Source organism: Saccopteryx leptura, chromosome 1 (genome assembly GCF_036850995.1).
Source record: "Saccopteryx leptura isolate mSacLep1 chromosome 1, mSacLep1_pri_phased_curated, whole genome shotgun sequence".
Taxonomy (NCBI): Eukaryota; Metazoa; Chordata; class Mammalia; order Chiroptera; family Emballonuridae; genus Saccopteryx; species Saccopteryx leptura.
The window spans coordinates 199,787,231-199,801,901 of NC_089503.1; the positions used below are offsets into that span (position 1 = coordinate 199,787,231).

Sequence of the window (14,671 nt, forward strand, 5' to 3'; positions counted from 1 at the left end):
AGATGATGTGCGGTCTCCAGTTCAAGCCATTGAGTACCAGTAACCAGCTCAACTTAGAACCTGTAATATGGAAAGCTCAGAGATGCCCTGTGGCAAGTGTATTCAGTTCTTCATGAAATTAGAAAACAAATTTAAATAATGAAAACTAATATCTACTTCATAATTTATTTTTTTAAGTTAGCACTCCTACTGTCAGTGGATCCTCAAAAGGTCTGGTTTTAAGTCTGTTCTAGTAAGAAAAGTCAGAATAGTGGTTTCTTCAGGGTATGGTGAGTGCATTCAGGTGGTTATATGGCTAGAGGATTTTTATTTCCTCCAAGAAGAAAGCATGTCATAAGTTCAGTTACAAACTAGAACAAAAATAATTTTCTTTTCCTTCTTGTTAGATGACAAAGTTCCTAAAAAGTTCCAGAATTCCCTTGTTCAACTTGGACTCAGCACTATGAAGGCTGCAAATATATGTATAGGTCGACCAGTGCTGCTTACCAGTTTACATGGAAAACAAGAGGTAAGAGTCCTGTCACTTCCTCAGATTGGGAAGATTTGAGAGGCTTTTGATTGTAATTTTCAACACAAGCAGGAAAAATGAAAAACGATTTTAATCACACCTGTGTAAACTTTCCCCTCCTTTGATGTCTGTGACTACAGTGGGAACATAGCCCCTAAGTTCATAATGGAGGGAGAGAGGCCTTTCCTTGGAAGGTAGTGAGACATACACTCCCGTGTCCTTATTCTTGCCAATCTGTTACTTTTCTCTACAAAAACACTGGGGCAGGCAGGGTGAAGGTCATTTCTCTGTACACAAGCATCTGATTTCCCTCCTCCTGTTCAGCTGTGTTTCTCCTTGTTGCCTTAGTTGGCAGCTTGGCCTTTTCTGTGGCGGGGTCCCCTGCCCCCGCCCCTGCCCCTGCCATATCTTCTTTGCTTCATTACTCAGTGTTCTTGTCTCCACTGGGGCTGCCTGGAAAGGCTTTGAAATCTCTTATCTGCTGATGTCACGCCTCCCAGTCTTGTCATTGTTCTGGGTTTATACTTTTGAAAACTATTTACTGTGTCTTGTGAAAGAGAAGACACTAAATGTATGAGCTCAGCTCACTATCTGGAGCTTAACATTTGTCAGATGAGGTCCCAGTTCCCACGGAGCTCTGGTGCCAGCTACGGTGTTTCCTCGGTGTGGTTTGTGGTCAGGCTGGTTTCCCTGACAGTCAGCTTGCCCTCAGGATTTTCTCTCATTTTCTCTCATGTGCTCTTTTCCTCACCCAACTCCTCAAATCTCCCACCATTTTCACTGTAGAGTCATTCCTAATCTTCATAAGAAGATGTAATATCTATAGAAACTTGCTTGTAACCCCTTTGGGGTAAGGACTGTGCTTTGGTTTCTGCTGTATAAATTGCTGATTTCTGTGAATGTTTATTTTGTTGTGTTTTTATTCCCTGTGTTCTGGGCAGGTCTATACGGCCTGGCCCGTGTCAGGGTTTCCTGGAGGCAAGGTTGGCTTGAGTGAAATCGCCCAGAAGAATGTGGGCGTCCGGATTGGAGATGCCATCCATGTCCAGCCTCTGGTGGGTGCTGTGCTGCAGGCTGAGGAGATGGACGTGGCACTCAGGTTTGGTTTTTTTCCTTTGGTCACTGAATCGTTGCTGCCCAATAGAAATATCACAGAAGTGAGAAATGTGAACCACATATACAATTTTGCATTTTTTAGTAATCACTTTTAAAAAGGAAAGAGAAACATGTGAAATGAATGGTAATTATATATTTTATTTAACCAATATGTGTAAAATCTTATTTTGACTTATAATTATAAAAAGCTATTAATAAGATATTTTTATTCTGGTTTTCAAACAAAGTCTTCCCAGACAGTGCTGCAGGCATACACTCAGTTGACTGGAATTTTGATGATCTGCTAGCTGTCACCTCTCCAGGGCGTGGTGCTCAGAGGTGATAATGATGACCTGCTATGGAGGGAAACCTGCATAGGTATTCCATGGGAGCTTGGTTTTCAATTTTTTATTAAAAAAAAAAAAATCTTATGTTTTAAATGTGGCAGCCAGCAGAGCTTAGTCAAGAAACTTAATTCTCAATAAGAAACATCAATAATTAATCTGCTGCTTAAATCCTTCAGTTGTACTGTATCTGAAACATTGCATTAGTAAGTTTAGAGCTCCTTCTAGTGGAAATGATTTGATCTGCATCCCCTCCTCCCTTTTTTTTGAGAGACAGGGAGAGAGAGAGACAGAGAGAGACAGAGAGACAGACAGAGAGACAGGAATATCTAGACATTCCTGTATGTGCCTTGACCCAGGAATTGAACCAGTAACCTCTACTCTGGGACGACGCTTCAGCCCACCGACCTATCTGGCCAGGGTTTTATTTCTTGATTGTTTTTTAGAGAGACACAGAGAGGAAGGGAGAGACAGGGGAGGGAGGGGGAAGAGAAGCATTCATTTGTTGTTCCACTCAGTTGTGCATTCATTGTTTGCTTCCTGTGTGTGCCCTGATTGCGGATTGAACCCATGCTTTGTTGTTTTGTGATGATAGTCTTAACCAACTGAGCTAACTGGTCGGGGCCACCCTTTTTTTTTTTTTGGTATGTGTTTGTGACAGACAGGGACAGACAGGCAGGAAGGGAGAGAGATGAGAAGCATCAATTCTTCATTGCGGCTCCTTTGTTGTTCATTGACTACTTTGTCATATGTGCCTTGACGTGGGGGCTACAGTAGAGCGAGTGACCCCTTCCTCAAGCCAGCGACCATGGGGTCATGTCCATGATCCCACATTCAAGCCAGCAACCCCGCGCTCAAGCTGGTGAGCCTGCGCTCAAGCCTGCAACCTTGGGGTTTTGAACCTGGGTCATCTGCTTCCCAGTCTGACACTCTATTCACTGTGCCATTGCCTGGTCAGGCCAGGGCCACCCATTCTTAAATACTTTGTTTTTATTTATTTATTTTTAGATTTTATTCATTTTTTAGAGAGAGAGGAAAGAGACAGAGACAGGGACATAGAGAGAAGGGGGGAGGAGCAGGAAGCATTAACTCCCATATGTGCCTTGACCGGGGAAGCCCAGGGTTTTGAAATGGTGACCTCAGTGTTCCAGGTCGATGCTTTATCTATTGTGCCACCACAGGTCAGGCCTCCACCCATTCTGTTTTTAAAAGCAAAATTGGTTGAGTGTTTTTACTGTTACTGTACATTTTTTTTTTTTTTTTGTATTTTTCTGAAGTTGGAAACGGGGAGGCAGTCAGACAGACTCCCGCATGCGCCCGACCGGGATCCACCCGGCATGCCCACCAGGGGACGATGCTCTGCCCATCTGAGGTGTCGCTCTGTTGCGACCAGAGCCATTCTAGCACCTGAGGCAGAGGCCACAGAGCCATCCTCAGCACCCGGGCCAACTTTGCTCCAATGGAGCCTTGGCTGTGGGAGGGGAAGAGAGAGAGAGAGAGGAAGGAGAGGGGGAGGGGTGGATAAGCAGATGGGTGCTTCTCCTTTGTGCCCTGGCCAGGAATCAAACCCTGGACTCCTGCATGCCAGGCCGACGCTCTACCACTGAGCCAACCGGCCAGGGCCTATACTGTACGTATTTATAAATTTATCTTCAGAGTTTAATGAATAGAAACAATATAAGTATAATTGGATTCAGAATTCTATAGACAAGTAAATTTAAGCTTTTAGGAAGACATACAGTATAATTTCCTCTTTATTTTATCCATACATTTGAAATTTGATGAATGACATTTTCTTCTTTTATTTCTCCTCTTTTCTATATGAATAGTTTTATTTATTTATTTTTTTAAATCAAGTGAGATGCGGGAGGCAGAGAGATAGACACCCATATGTGCCCTGACCAGGATCCATCCAGCAACCCCTGTCTGGGCTGATGCTCTGCCTATCTAGTGCCACTGCTCCTTTGCTCAGCAACTGAGCTATTTTAGTGCCCGGGGTGAGGACATGGAGTCATCCTTAGTGCCCAGGGCCAACTTGCTCATTTGAGCCATGGCTGCAGGAGAGAATGAGAGAGAGAGAAGGGGGAGGGGGAGGGGTGGAGAAGCAGATGGTTGCTTCTCCTGTGTGCCTTGACTGGGAATCAAACCTGGGACTTCCACACGCCAGGCCAGCGTTCTACTGCTGAGCCAACCGCCCAGGTCCTGAATACATTCTTGATTCTCATTATCTGTGGTAGTATGTTCTACAAAATTGTCCCAAACACTGAACTAGCAGACACTGAACCATTGCCCCTAGGGGTGTATATATTTACCATAGTTTTATGTAAATATGCAGGTGTATATATTTTATGTAGATTATATCTTAAATCCTTAAAACAACTTATTCTGGCATGTTCTCTTTTCTTTATTTTACAAAAGAGAAGACAAGTTCAGAAGTGAGGCCGCTTCACTAACAACTGCCGGAGTTATGGTTCAGAGCTCCAGACTGCTTCAGGTCCTGGAGTTAGGGTTCAGAGCTCCAGACTGCCTCAGGTCCCAGAGTTAGGGTTCAGAGCTCCAGACCGTCTCAGGTCCCGGAGTTAGGGTTCAGAGCTCCAGACTGCCTCAGGTCCCGGAGTTAGGGTTCAGAGCTCCAGACTGCCTCAGGTCCCAGAGTTAGGGTTCAGAGCTCCAGACCGTCTCAGGTCCCGGAGTTAGGGTTCAGAGCTCCAGACTGCCTCAGGTCCCAGAGTTAGGGTTCAGAGCTCCAGACCGTCTCAGGTCCCGGAGTTAAGGTTCAGAGCTCCAGACCGTCTCAGGTCCCGGAGTTAGGGTTCAGAGCTCCAGACTGCCTCAGGTCCCAGAGTTAGGGTTCAGAGCTCCAGACTGTCTCAGGTCCCGGAGTTAAGGTTCAGAGCTCCAGACCGTCTCAGGTCCCGGAGTTAGGGTTCAGAGCTCCAGACCGTCTCAGGTCCCGGAGTTAGGGTTCAGAGCTCCAGACCGTCTCAGGTCCCGGAGTTAGGGTTCAGAGCCTCCAGACTGCCTCAGGTCCCGGAGTTAGGGTTCAGAGCTCCAGACCGTCTCAGGTCCCGGAGTTAGGGTTCAGAGCTCCAGACCGTCTCAGGTCCTGGAGTTAGGGTTCAGAGCTCCAGACCGTCTCAGGTCCCGGAGTTAGGGTTCAGAGCTCCAGACCGTCTCAGGTCCCGGAGTTAGGGTTCAGAGCTCCAGACCCCGCAGGTCCTGGAGCTGCACTTGCACTCTGCACTGCACTGTCCCCTGCCATCTCCGACCAGTCGCTGTCCTCTGGTCAGCTGTGGTAACAGTTGAAACAAGAGGCTGGCAAACTGTTGTGTGACTCAGATTTCTTGCCTACTTTATGCACATCCATGAATGACTGGGAAAGCTCTGTTAGTATTGATTTTGGGGTTATAAATAAATTTTAGCAAGTTGGTGAATTTGTGCATAGGGAATCTACAAATAATGAAGATTGACTGTATTGGTTTCGTTACTGAGAAGTGGAGGCCATGGCTTAGATCTGGCCCTGGTGGGCCTGCTGATACACCTGTCACTGAGCCTGACCCTCCCCTTTACTGGTTTCTGCCAGAGCTCCTAGCTGTAGGCCATATGTGCTGCTTGCACATGGAGAAGGAGGAAAAATACATGTTTTGAGAACTCTCTGAGGATGTGTTTTTTTTAATGTGCCATGATTTTTAGGCGTGCCTGTTTTCTGCACTCAAACAAGCAACCTTTCTGGTAGACGCACTTATCAGACAGAAAAACATTGTGATTTTTTTGTAGGCATGCCCTTTCTCCAGAACAAAATTCCATTGTACCAGTCTCCTTTTTCTTATTTCTACATTTTCAGACAATGTACTTACTAAATAGGATTTATTTTTACTGAAAGATAAGTTTTAAGTTATACAAAGAGAAAGAAATAAGCTATTAATAAAAGCCTTTTGCTAAGCCAGGCAAGTTCAGTAAGGGATTAATTAATTTAGACCAACGTTTTATAAGTGTTTTTGACTGACACACTAGGAAATAAACATTTTTCATTGTAATTCATTGTATACGTACACATTTACAGTGTATGTATTACGCATATGCACGCATGTGTGTACCTGTATACAATGAGTATATAGATGTGTGTGTGTGATAAAATAATGTTTTACAAAGCAATATTTACCCTTTGTGTGTCTGTTAAACTCTGACTTTTTCTTTTTTTCTTTTTCTTTTTTTTTTTGCGAGATAGACACAGGCAGACATGGATAGACAGGTAGGAAGGGAAAGAGATGAGAAGCATCAACTTACAGTTGTGGCACCTTAGTCATTCATTGATTGCTTTCCCATATGTGCCTTGACCGGGGCAGGGGGCGGTCATCAGCCAAGCCAGTGACCCCTTGCTCAAGCCAGCGATGTTGGGCTTTGAGCGAAGACCTTCAGGCTCAAGTCAGCGACCCTGGGGTCATGCCTGTGATCTCATGCTCAAGCTAGCAACCCTGCATTTAGGCTGGTGAGCCTGCGGTCAGGCCTGTGACCTCAGGGTTTTGAACCTGGGTCCTTAAAGTCCCAGGACTATCTACTGCCACCGCCTGGTCAGGCTACTCTGACATTTTGTATTCTATTAAAAAAGTGCTAGGTAGGATTGACTGAAATGATTTCATGATCCATTAATGGATAGTACCTTATATTTTGAAGAACTGATTTAGGTTAGGCCACTAGGACATCAAACTGCAAATGAGATCTTCCTGGCTATAAGAACTGTCTGAAAATTGTCATTCCAAAATTGTGTAAATAATTTCCAGGTTGTAAACTAATTATACTTTTGATTAGGTCTGTGGTACAAACTATGTACATGTTATTTTTTATTATATTTAAGTTTCCGGTGTACTTACCATTTACTTCTATTTACCCCATCTCCTCCCTTACAGTGATAAAAATGTGGATGTTAATGAAGAACAGTTGGCTGGTTGTCTTCTTAGAAAACTAGGTGAGACATATTTTAAACAGTATTTTTAATTTTAATAAGCAAGGCGGAAACAAAGTAATGTGTCTTTGAGGTCTTGTATGCTTGTTTTTTTCAAAATAGTGTAGAGAATATTCTCCGCAGTGAATGGATATCCTTTTAAGATAGAGTTGTGGGCCCCCCACCCCAATTCATTGCTTGGCAGTTGAGCACCAGGAAGAATATGTACCTTTTCCCTAGACAGTCATGGGAGGACTGGGACTGGAACCCTCGAGCTCTTGCTCTTCCAGTGGGAAGTGTTACCGTGCTGTGCTGGTGTAAGGGTGCGTTTTAGGTTGGCTTCTCATCAGAAGTAGGCTGCCTGTTTGTTAATGTAGTTAATAGAAGCCACACCACTTCAGAGAACTGTCTTGTTTTTCTTTGATCTCTAGGTAGGGCTCCCTAATACAGGAATATTAGGGTGTTTACTGTTTGTAACAATTATTTTATTAATACTCCCATCTTTGATTTAGTCTTTTCAGTCAGATAGATTTGTTGATAGATGAAACAAATTGCTATTTAAACATTAAGTGGAGAAAAAATTGTAATATACATCCAATAAATTGTTTTCTAGATGGCAAGATTGTTTTACCAGGCAACTTCCTGTACATTACATTCTATGGACGACCATGCAAGTTGCAAGTGTTGCGAGTGAAAGGGGCAGATGGGATGATACTGAGAAGGCTTCAGAGTGACCCTGATGCTGATGGCCAGGGAGTGGCCTGCAGACGGTCCAGCGCCGAAGCCAGTGCCCTGGATATGTCCTTCCAGCTAAGCCAGTTGGATCTAGAAGAGCCCCGAGTCCCAGCACCAAGCATGACTCCTGGCAAACCAGTAGATGACAGAAAGATAAACAAAGCTGGTGACAGTTTGTCAGATGTCACACAGAGTCCTGGTAGCAGCAGTGGGCTTGGGCTAGAGGAAGTCACAGGTCTTGAATGTAGCTTTGCGTCTGCCCAAGAAGGAAACGAGTCCCTTGTCAATGAAGAGAGATTGCTGAAGTCAGCCAGTCTGGGAGCCAAGTGCAACACTGATACTTTTTATTTCCTTTCTTCAACAACCAGAGTCAATTTTACAAAAGTTGGTGTAAAGTCAAAAGAGCAAGACAAGCAGTTCAAAGTAACTTATGACATGATAGGAGGTTTAAATGATCAGCTGAACTCAATTAGAGAAATAATTGAACTTCCTTTCAAGGAATTTGACCTACTCAAGAATTATGGTATGATTTCTTCAGTGTATTGCACCCAGAAGTGTTCGATTCAGACTCAAAAGCAGTTGGTTCATTCTTTTTGTCTAATAATTGCTCACCCTCTTTCCTGTTTTTCTTTTCTGAGTGGTTGGTGTGGTAGGAGGTATTAGTTGCTTTGGAAGATGCCATTTTTAAGTGAGCTTTTCTTCTATGCTTGGCCTCTGAAGGTTGTAATGAATTAGTTACAGCCTTATCTCTTTTAATTGCATACTTCAGTTTTTTGTATTATATCTGCAGTAAGTGGCTTGTCAGGCTAGATCAGCTGTAATGACTAAAGAAATAAGCCAAACATTTAGATGCTCTGGGTAAAACTCAGGAGAGGTAACTGTCCTCATCTCTGCATGGAGACAAGTGGATAAGAATGTGACTTGGTTCCTAAGAAGGTCAGGGATTCCTCTCTGTGGTTACTGTCTAATTCTCTGCATGTAAGTGGTGCATCCCATCTCTTTCTGTTTTTTTTCTTTTTCATGAATCTTTATATATATATATGTATAATGAACCCTTGGATGGACATTTTGCTAGGAATGCTTGTATATTCTAAGATGTCTGGTTAGATGAAAATTGGGATTGGTGGCTTGCTTTATGCTCTTGTTGTTGTCTGGACTTTGTTTTGATAATGTGGGGTGTGGCATGGTAACAAGGTGGGGGTCTAGCCAGTTTCTCTTACCAATGTGCCGGCCAGGTTGGCTCTGGAGAAAGAAGCAGTCATCACTGGAGATCAGTGTTTAGGGCTAGTTAGCACATCTTTCTGGGCAGAATAAAGAAGGCCTTTACTTTTGTGATGCGAGGTAAATTTATATTTTTAACTCATTTATAGTTAAATTTATATTTTTAACTAAAAAGTCATGACAACACTTACAAGAAGCCTAGTAATGCTGAATCCCATGTGATTTCTTCTCTTTCTTCTAGGAATTCCGCCCCCTAGAGGAGTGTTACTCCATGGCCCCCCAGGAACTGGGAAGACAATGATTGCCAGGGCGATTGCTAATGAAATCGGAGCCAACGTTACTGTCATCAATGGTCCTGAAATTATAAGCAAGTAGGTGCAGAATATAGAATAAACAGTATTATTAAATAGATTCTTAAAATGTTTTTAAGGGCTCGCCTGACCAGGCGGTGGCGCAGTGGATAGAGCATCGGACTGGGATGCGGAAGATCCAGGTTCGAGACCCTGAGGTTGCCAGCTTAAGCATGGGCTCATCTGGTTTGAGCAAAAGTTCACCAGCTTGAGCCCAAGGTCGCTGGCTCGAGCAAGGGGTTACTCGATCTGCTGAAGGCCCATGGTCAAGGCACATATGAGAAAGCAATCAATGAACAACTAAGGTGTTACAACGCGTAACAAAAAACTAATGATTGATGCTTCTCATCTCTCCGTTCCTGTCTGTCTGTCCCTGTCTATCCCTCTCTCTGACTCTCTCTCTCCCTCTGTCTCTAAAAAAAAAAAAAAAAAAAATGTTTTTAAGGGCTCAATAGTAAAGATTTAATTTAGTTGCATTTAGATTCCTCAATAAGCTGAGCTCTTTAATATCTACAAATCAGACATAATTGCATTTTTATGTATCTTGCAAAATCACGATAAAGTATTAGAAATTAAAAACTTCTATTATGATGATAAACTCTGTCTATGCTGTTATTATTACTTGGTAATAATAAATGAAACAAAATTTCTGAGATAAGATTGAAAACTGAGCCCCAATTATAATGATTTAAAGAATGGGGTAATTATCTAAAGATAAAAATCTTTCCTTTAAGAAAGGTTTTAATTATATAAGGTAAACCCAGGACAGTAAGGAGACGTTATTTATTGAGTAGCTGTGGTTTTTAAATAAGTGTAACAGTATTTAGTCTTGAAAAATTTTTTTATTGATTTTAGAGAGAGAGGAAGGGGGTGAGAGAGAGAGAAGCATTCACGTGTGCCATTTATTCATGCATTCGAGAGTTACTTCTTGTGTGTGCCCTGAGTAGGGATCGAACCTGCAACCTTGGCATATTTCGATGACACTAACCAATGGAGCTACCCAGCCATGGCCAACATTTAGTCTTATGTTTATGATACCATTGTAGCATTAATTTTAAAAAAATAAAATAGCAGTTGTAATCAAATAAAAACATCATAACTCTGTATAACATATTTTATACTTATTTTTTTGAATAAAAACCATACTTCTTTGGCCTACTTCCTTAGTTAATCTTTGTTTCAGTAGGTGAATGGAAGTATCTTTTTAATTAAAACAAAATTCTGGACAAAAATAGCTGAAATGGAAAATCAAAATATATGAATCATCTGTGACTTTAAAAATATTTCTCTTTGGTGTTGACTGCTGGTTTTACAATAATTTATAAATGTTTCTTTTTTTTTCACAAATATAGGTCGCATGCCAGGTAGAAAATAAACATTGCCTTTGCAAATAGCAAAATAAGACTAAACTCGCACTATAGTTGCAAATGCACAATTCACCTTAAAATATTAAAAATACCATGCAAATTTAGCAATACTGGATACTTTTATTATGTAGAACTTAGTTATTACACATGATATCCATTCTCATGGCACTTTTATAAGGTATAATAAAAGAAATCTGCGAAGTTGTCTGTGGGCACAGGATGAGATAATGGCTGCAGCTTTGAAAGGACGAAACTGACTATACTGGTCTGGTTGTGCTTGCTGTCTTGTTTCTCATTAACATTCTGAAACAAGGAACATGATGTGCATTTATAAAGTCTATCATTTGACGATTTCAGGACCCTTAATATAGCTCTATCCATAGTAACCAGCACTATTTATTCCATGTAGATGTTTTTCTCTTCATATAACTGTTCCTCCTCATTGATGGCTTCATAGAAGTCTCTTAGTCTCTTGTGTTGCATATAGATAACCAGCATCCACCAGGCAAAGCGAACGGATTCTCAATCTGAAAGCCATTACAGGTTTGTAAGTTCATTGGAGAGCTCTGGAGTCGTAGCTCAACATAAGGTTGTCATGCTGACCCCTCTGAGTCCTGAGTTTACAAAGTCTTTCTCTTTCAGTGGTTCCTTTTTACAGACTGGAGGCTAAGGTGCTCAAGACATTTTGACTAATTGACCTGCCTTGGTGGTCACCTTTTCTCAGTGCCTGAAATGCTCTGCTTAAATGTGTGTTGCTGTTATTTTAATGGCTGCCTGGTATTCTGTCTGGATGTTTCATATGTTGAGATGTTTTAATTTTGCTTTTTAATATATATAAAAATTAGGTTTGGAAATAATTTTTGAACTATTTTAAGTATTCTGAAATATTTGGAAAGTCAGACGAGCTTTTAGCAACAAGGCTTTAAAAACACTGAGTTGATCCTTAAATGTATTTTATTTGTTGCAGATTCTACGGGGAGACTGAAGCAAGGTTACGTCAGATATTCGCTGAAGCCACTCTGCGGTATTCTGTATTTTCATGTTTAAAATTAGTGGATAAGGCTATCTTAATCAAAGTAGAGATATCAACACTGTATGAAGCATGAAAGACTAGAGCAAAACTAGTAGTGGTAGCACTAGAAATAGATTGTAAATCTTATGATATTCTATCTAATCTATTTCTTTTTTTTTCTTAAGTGTGAAGCAGAGAGGCAGAGAGACAGACTCCCACATGTGCCCCTACCAGGATTCACCTGGCAAGCCCACTAGGGGGCGTTGCTTTGCCCGTGTGGGGCATTTTTCTGTTGCTCAGTGACCAAGCTATTCTTAGAGCCTGAGGCAGAGTCCAGGGAGCCATCCTCAGCGCCCTGGGCCAACTTGCTTCAACTGAGCCATGGCAGTGGGAGTAAAAGAGAGAGAGAGAGAAGGGGATGGGTGGAGAAGCAGGTGGTCACTTGTCCTTTCTGCCCTGGCAGGGAATTGAACCCAGGACATCCACACGCTGGGCTGATGCTCTACCACTGAGCCAGCTGGCCAGGGCCTAATTTAGTCCTATTTAATACTATTTTTGGAAGTTTGATAAATTAGTTATTAAATCATAAAGTAGTGAAAGGTATAAATGTCCAGTTATTAAAAAAATAAGTCATGGGGATGTAATGTACATAAATAAATACAGTTAATAAACTGTATTATATATTTGAAAGTTGTAAAGAGAGTAGATCTTAAAAGAACTTATTACAAGAAAAAAGTGTTTTAACTGTAGATTGACAGATGTTACCATGACTAGACTTACAATCATTTCACAAAAATACAACTACTAAATCATTATGTTTTGGACCTGAAACTAATAACATATTATATGTCAGTTATATCTCAGTATCTTAGTTTTTAAAATTACGTAAGGTAAAAGAATTAAGACTCTTATATGATATGTGACTTTGCTTTTACATATACATTTACAACGTTAATGTAGGACATTGAGGCATAGTCATTATATCTAGTTCCCTGAGTATTATATGTTGTAGTCATTTATACTTTAAATTTTGTTTTATTATACTTTGCTTCAAGAGAACAAATATTCTGCTCCTTAGCAACGATTCTTATTGTTTATTCCTCAGATTAAATTAGCACATTATATTGTAAGGAGCATTAGACTATGGTCTATAACTTGGCCTAATGTAATATTATTTGTATTATAGCTGTGCCTGTATCGTTTTGGTATTTAACTTACCATAATTACTGCTCTCTTATCAAAAGAACTTCCACTTTTAAGGTGTTTCCAGTGATAGTGGATGAAATGAGTCTATTGTTCGAATACTGAAGGTTTGAGACCCAGGGAGTACCTTGTCGTTCAGTGTATTTTGTCATTGTTATGTCCCTGGCAGTTGAAGTTTCCCTTTACAAGAGAATTCACATCTTTTTTTGGGAACGTTGATAATCTGGAAAGTATTTTTTTAATAGATAAAAGAGAGCATTTCTCCATCTCTCCCTTGGATTTGAAACCTGCTCCCAGAGACAACCGCTCTGGCCTCATTTTCTGAACTGACCCAGCATAGCGATTTGGGGCATCGGCGGGCAGTTCCCTTGGGTGTGGACTCCCCTCCTGTACGGGGTGGGGGTTTGGGGGGGAAAGGGGCATCGGCGGGTAGATCCCCCTGGGTGCAGACTCCCCTCCTGCACGGGGGCAGGGGGGGCTCCCAGTGCTCTCTCTTCAGAGCCGGGTCCCCTGGATGGTGACTGTTCTGAGTTCAATATCGGGGCAGGAATTAATCTGCGACTTTTCAGTTTAACATCCTTTGTCTTTAATGTTATTAACTAAATCTTAACTGTAACATGTGTTTCTTTTATAAAATTAAAACTACTTAGTTTTAACTTTTTGATTGAAATGCCATGTATCAAATTTAAAAATGAAATGTATATTAGAGGATTCATCTTGTTTGGTTTTAGGCACCCATCAATTATTTTTATTGATGAGCTGGATGCACTTTGCCCAAAAAGAGAAGGGGCTCAGAATGAAGTGGAGAAAAGAGTTGTAGCTTCGCTCCTGACACTGATGGATGGTGTTGGTTCAGTAAGTACAGCGCCAGTATTGATTTTGTATAGAAATACACAAGGAAGTCTTAATCATTTGTATATGTGTAGTAGCAAAAACTGTCAAATATATTTTGAGTTTTGGGTTATTCTAGGATAAGGGGAAAATATTAGCCATAAAAACTAGAGGAAGTTTTCTTTGGCAGATATCCTAACAATTGCTAGGACAGTATAACCTGTCATGTTTTTCTAGCATATAAAATAATATACAATGACTTTCTTTTGTAAGAAATGCTATTAATTTAAAAACCTGAAGCAAAAATCAGTAAGAAAAGATTTAGTGGTTAAATTTTAGGGTAATTTGCAAAAAATTTTATAACTTTTATATGCCCATGAATAAATTAATTCTTTTGGGGTATGTGAAAGGAAAGAAAGTGAGAATAAGGTAAAATGTATTTGTACAACATTTAAAAGGAAATTAACCTTGTTACCAGATTCTCTGACTGGCATACACTCTCAAATTAATATCTATGTGCTAATTATGAAAAGGAGATTCATATTCCTGACAGTTACTTACCAGAAGAATACACATCCTATAAATGACTTATTTTTTAAAATCATGTTAGAACCTAAAGAAATTTTTTAAATTACATAATCTCAAACCCTCCTTTTGCATATTAAAAAAACTGGATGATTAGAACTTTTTTGGTTTTTTTCTGCCTATTGGTAGAAACTGAGCATATGAGAATACTGTGAAGATTTGATATTCTCTATTATTTGCTAAAAATGTGTTATAATTATTATTATTATTGTTTTTTAGTGAGAGAGACAGATAGGGACAGGCACGAAGGGAGAGAGATGAGAAGCATCATTTCTTCGTTGCAGCTCCTTTGGTGTTCATTGATTGCTTTTTCATATGTGCCTTGTCCTGGGGGCTACAGCAAAGCCAGCAATTTTGGGCTTCAAGCCAGCAACCTTTGAGCTGAAGCCAGCAACCATGGGATCATATTTATGACCCCGTGTTCAAGCTGGTGACCTTGGAGTTTCGAACCTGGGTGCTCTGCATCCCAGGCAGATGC

At 40.9% G+C, this 14,671-nt stretch overlaps 1 protein-coding gene and 1 pseudogene across 2 annotated transcripts in view; one reads left to right on the plus strand and one right to left on the minus strand.

Moving 5' to 3' along the window:
- Positions 1 to 14,671, plus strand: part of AFG2A (AFG2 AAA ATPase homolog A) — a 278,970-nt gene that overhangs the window by 5,880 nt on the left and 258,419 nt on the right. For both annotated transcript variants that reach the window (XM_066384859.1, XM_066384866.1), the window contains exons 2-8: positions 387 to 508; positions 1,450 to 1,607; positions 6,855 to 6,913; positions 7,503 to 8,147; positions 9,087 to 9,216; positions 11,530 to 11,586; positions 13,509 to 13,632. In XM_066384859.1, coding sequence (XP_066240956.1) covers positions 387 to 508; positions 1,450 to 1,607; positions 6,855 to 6,913; positions 7,503 to 8,147; positions 9,087 to 9,216; positions 11,530 to 11,586; positions 13,509 to 13,632 — 1,295 coding nt within the window. The remainder of the gene's footprint in view (positions 1 to 386; positions 509 to 1,449; positions 1,608 to 6,854; positions 6,914 to 7,502; positions 8,148 to 9,086; positions 9,217 to 11,529; positions 11,587 to 13,508; positions 13,633 to 14,671) is intronic.
- On the minus strand, positions 10,955 to 11,246 carry LOC136389744 (small integral membrane protein 8 pseudogene; annotated as a pseudogene).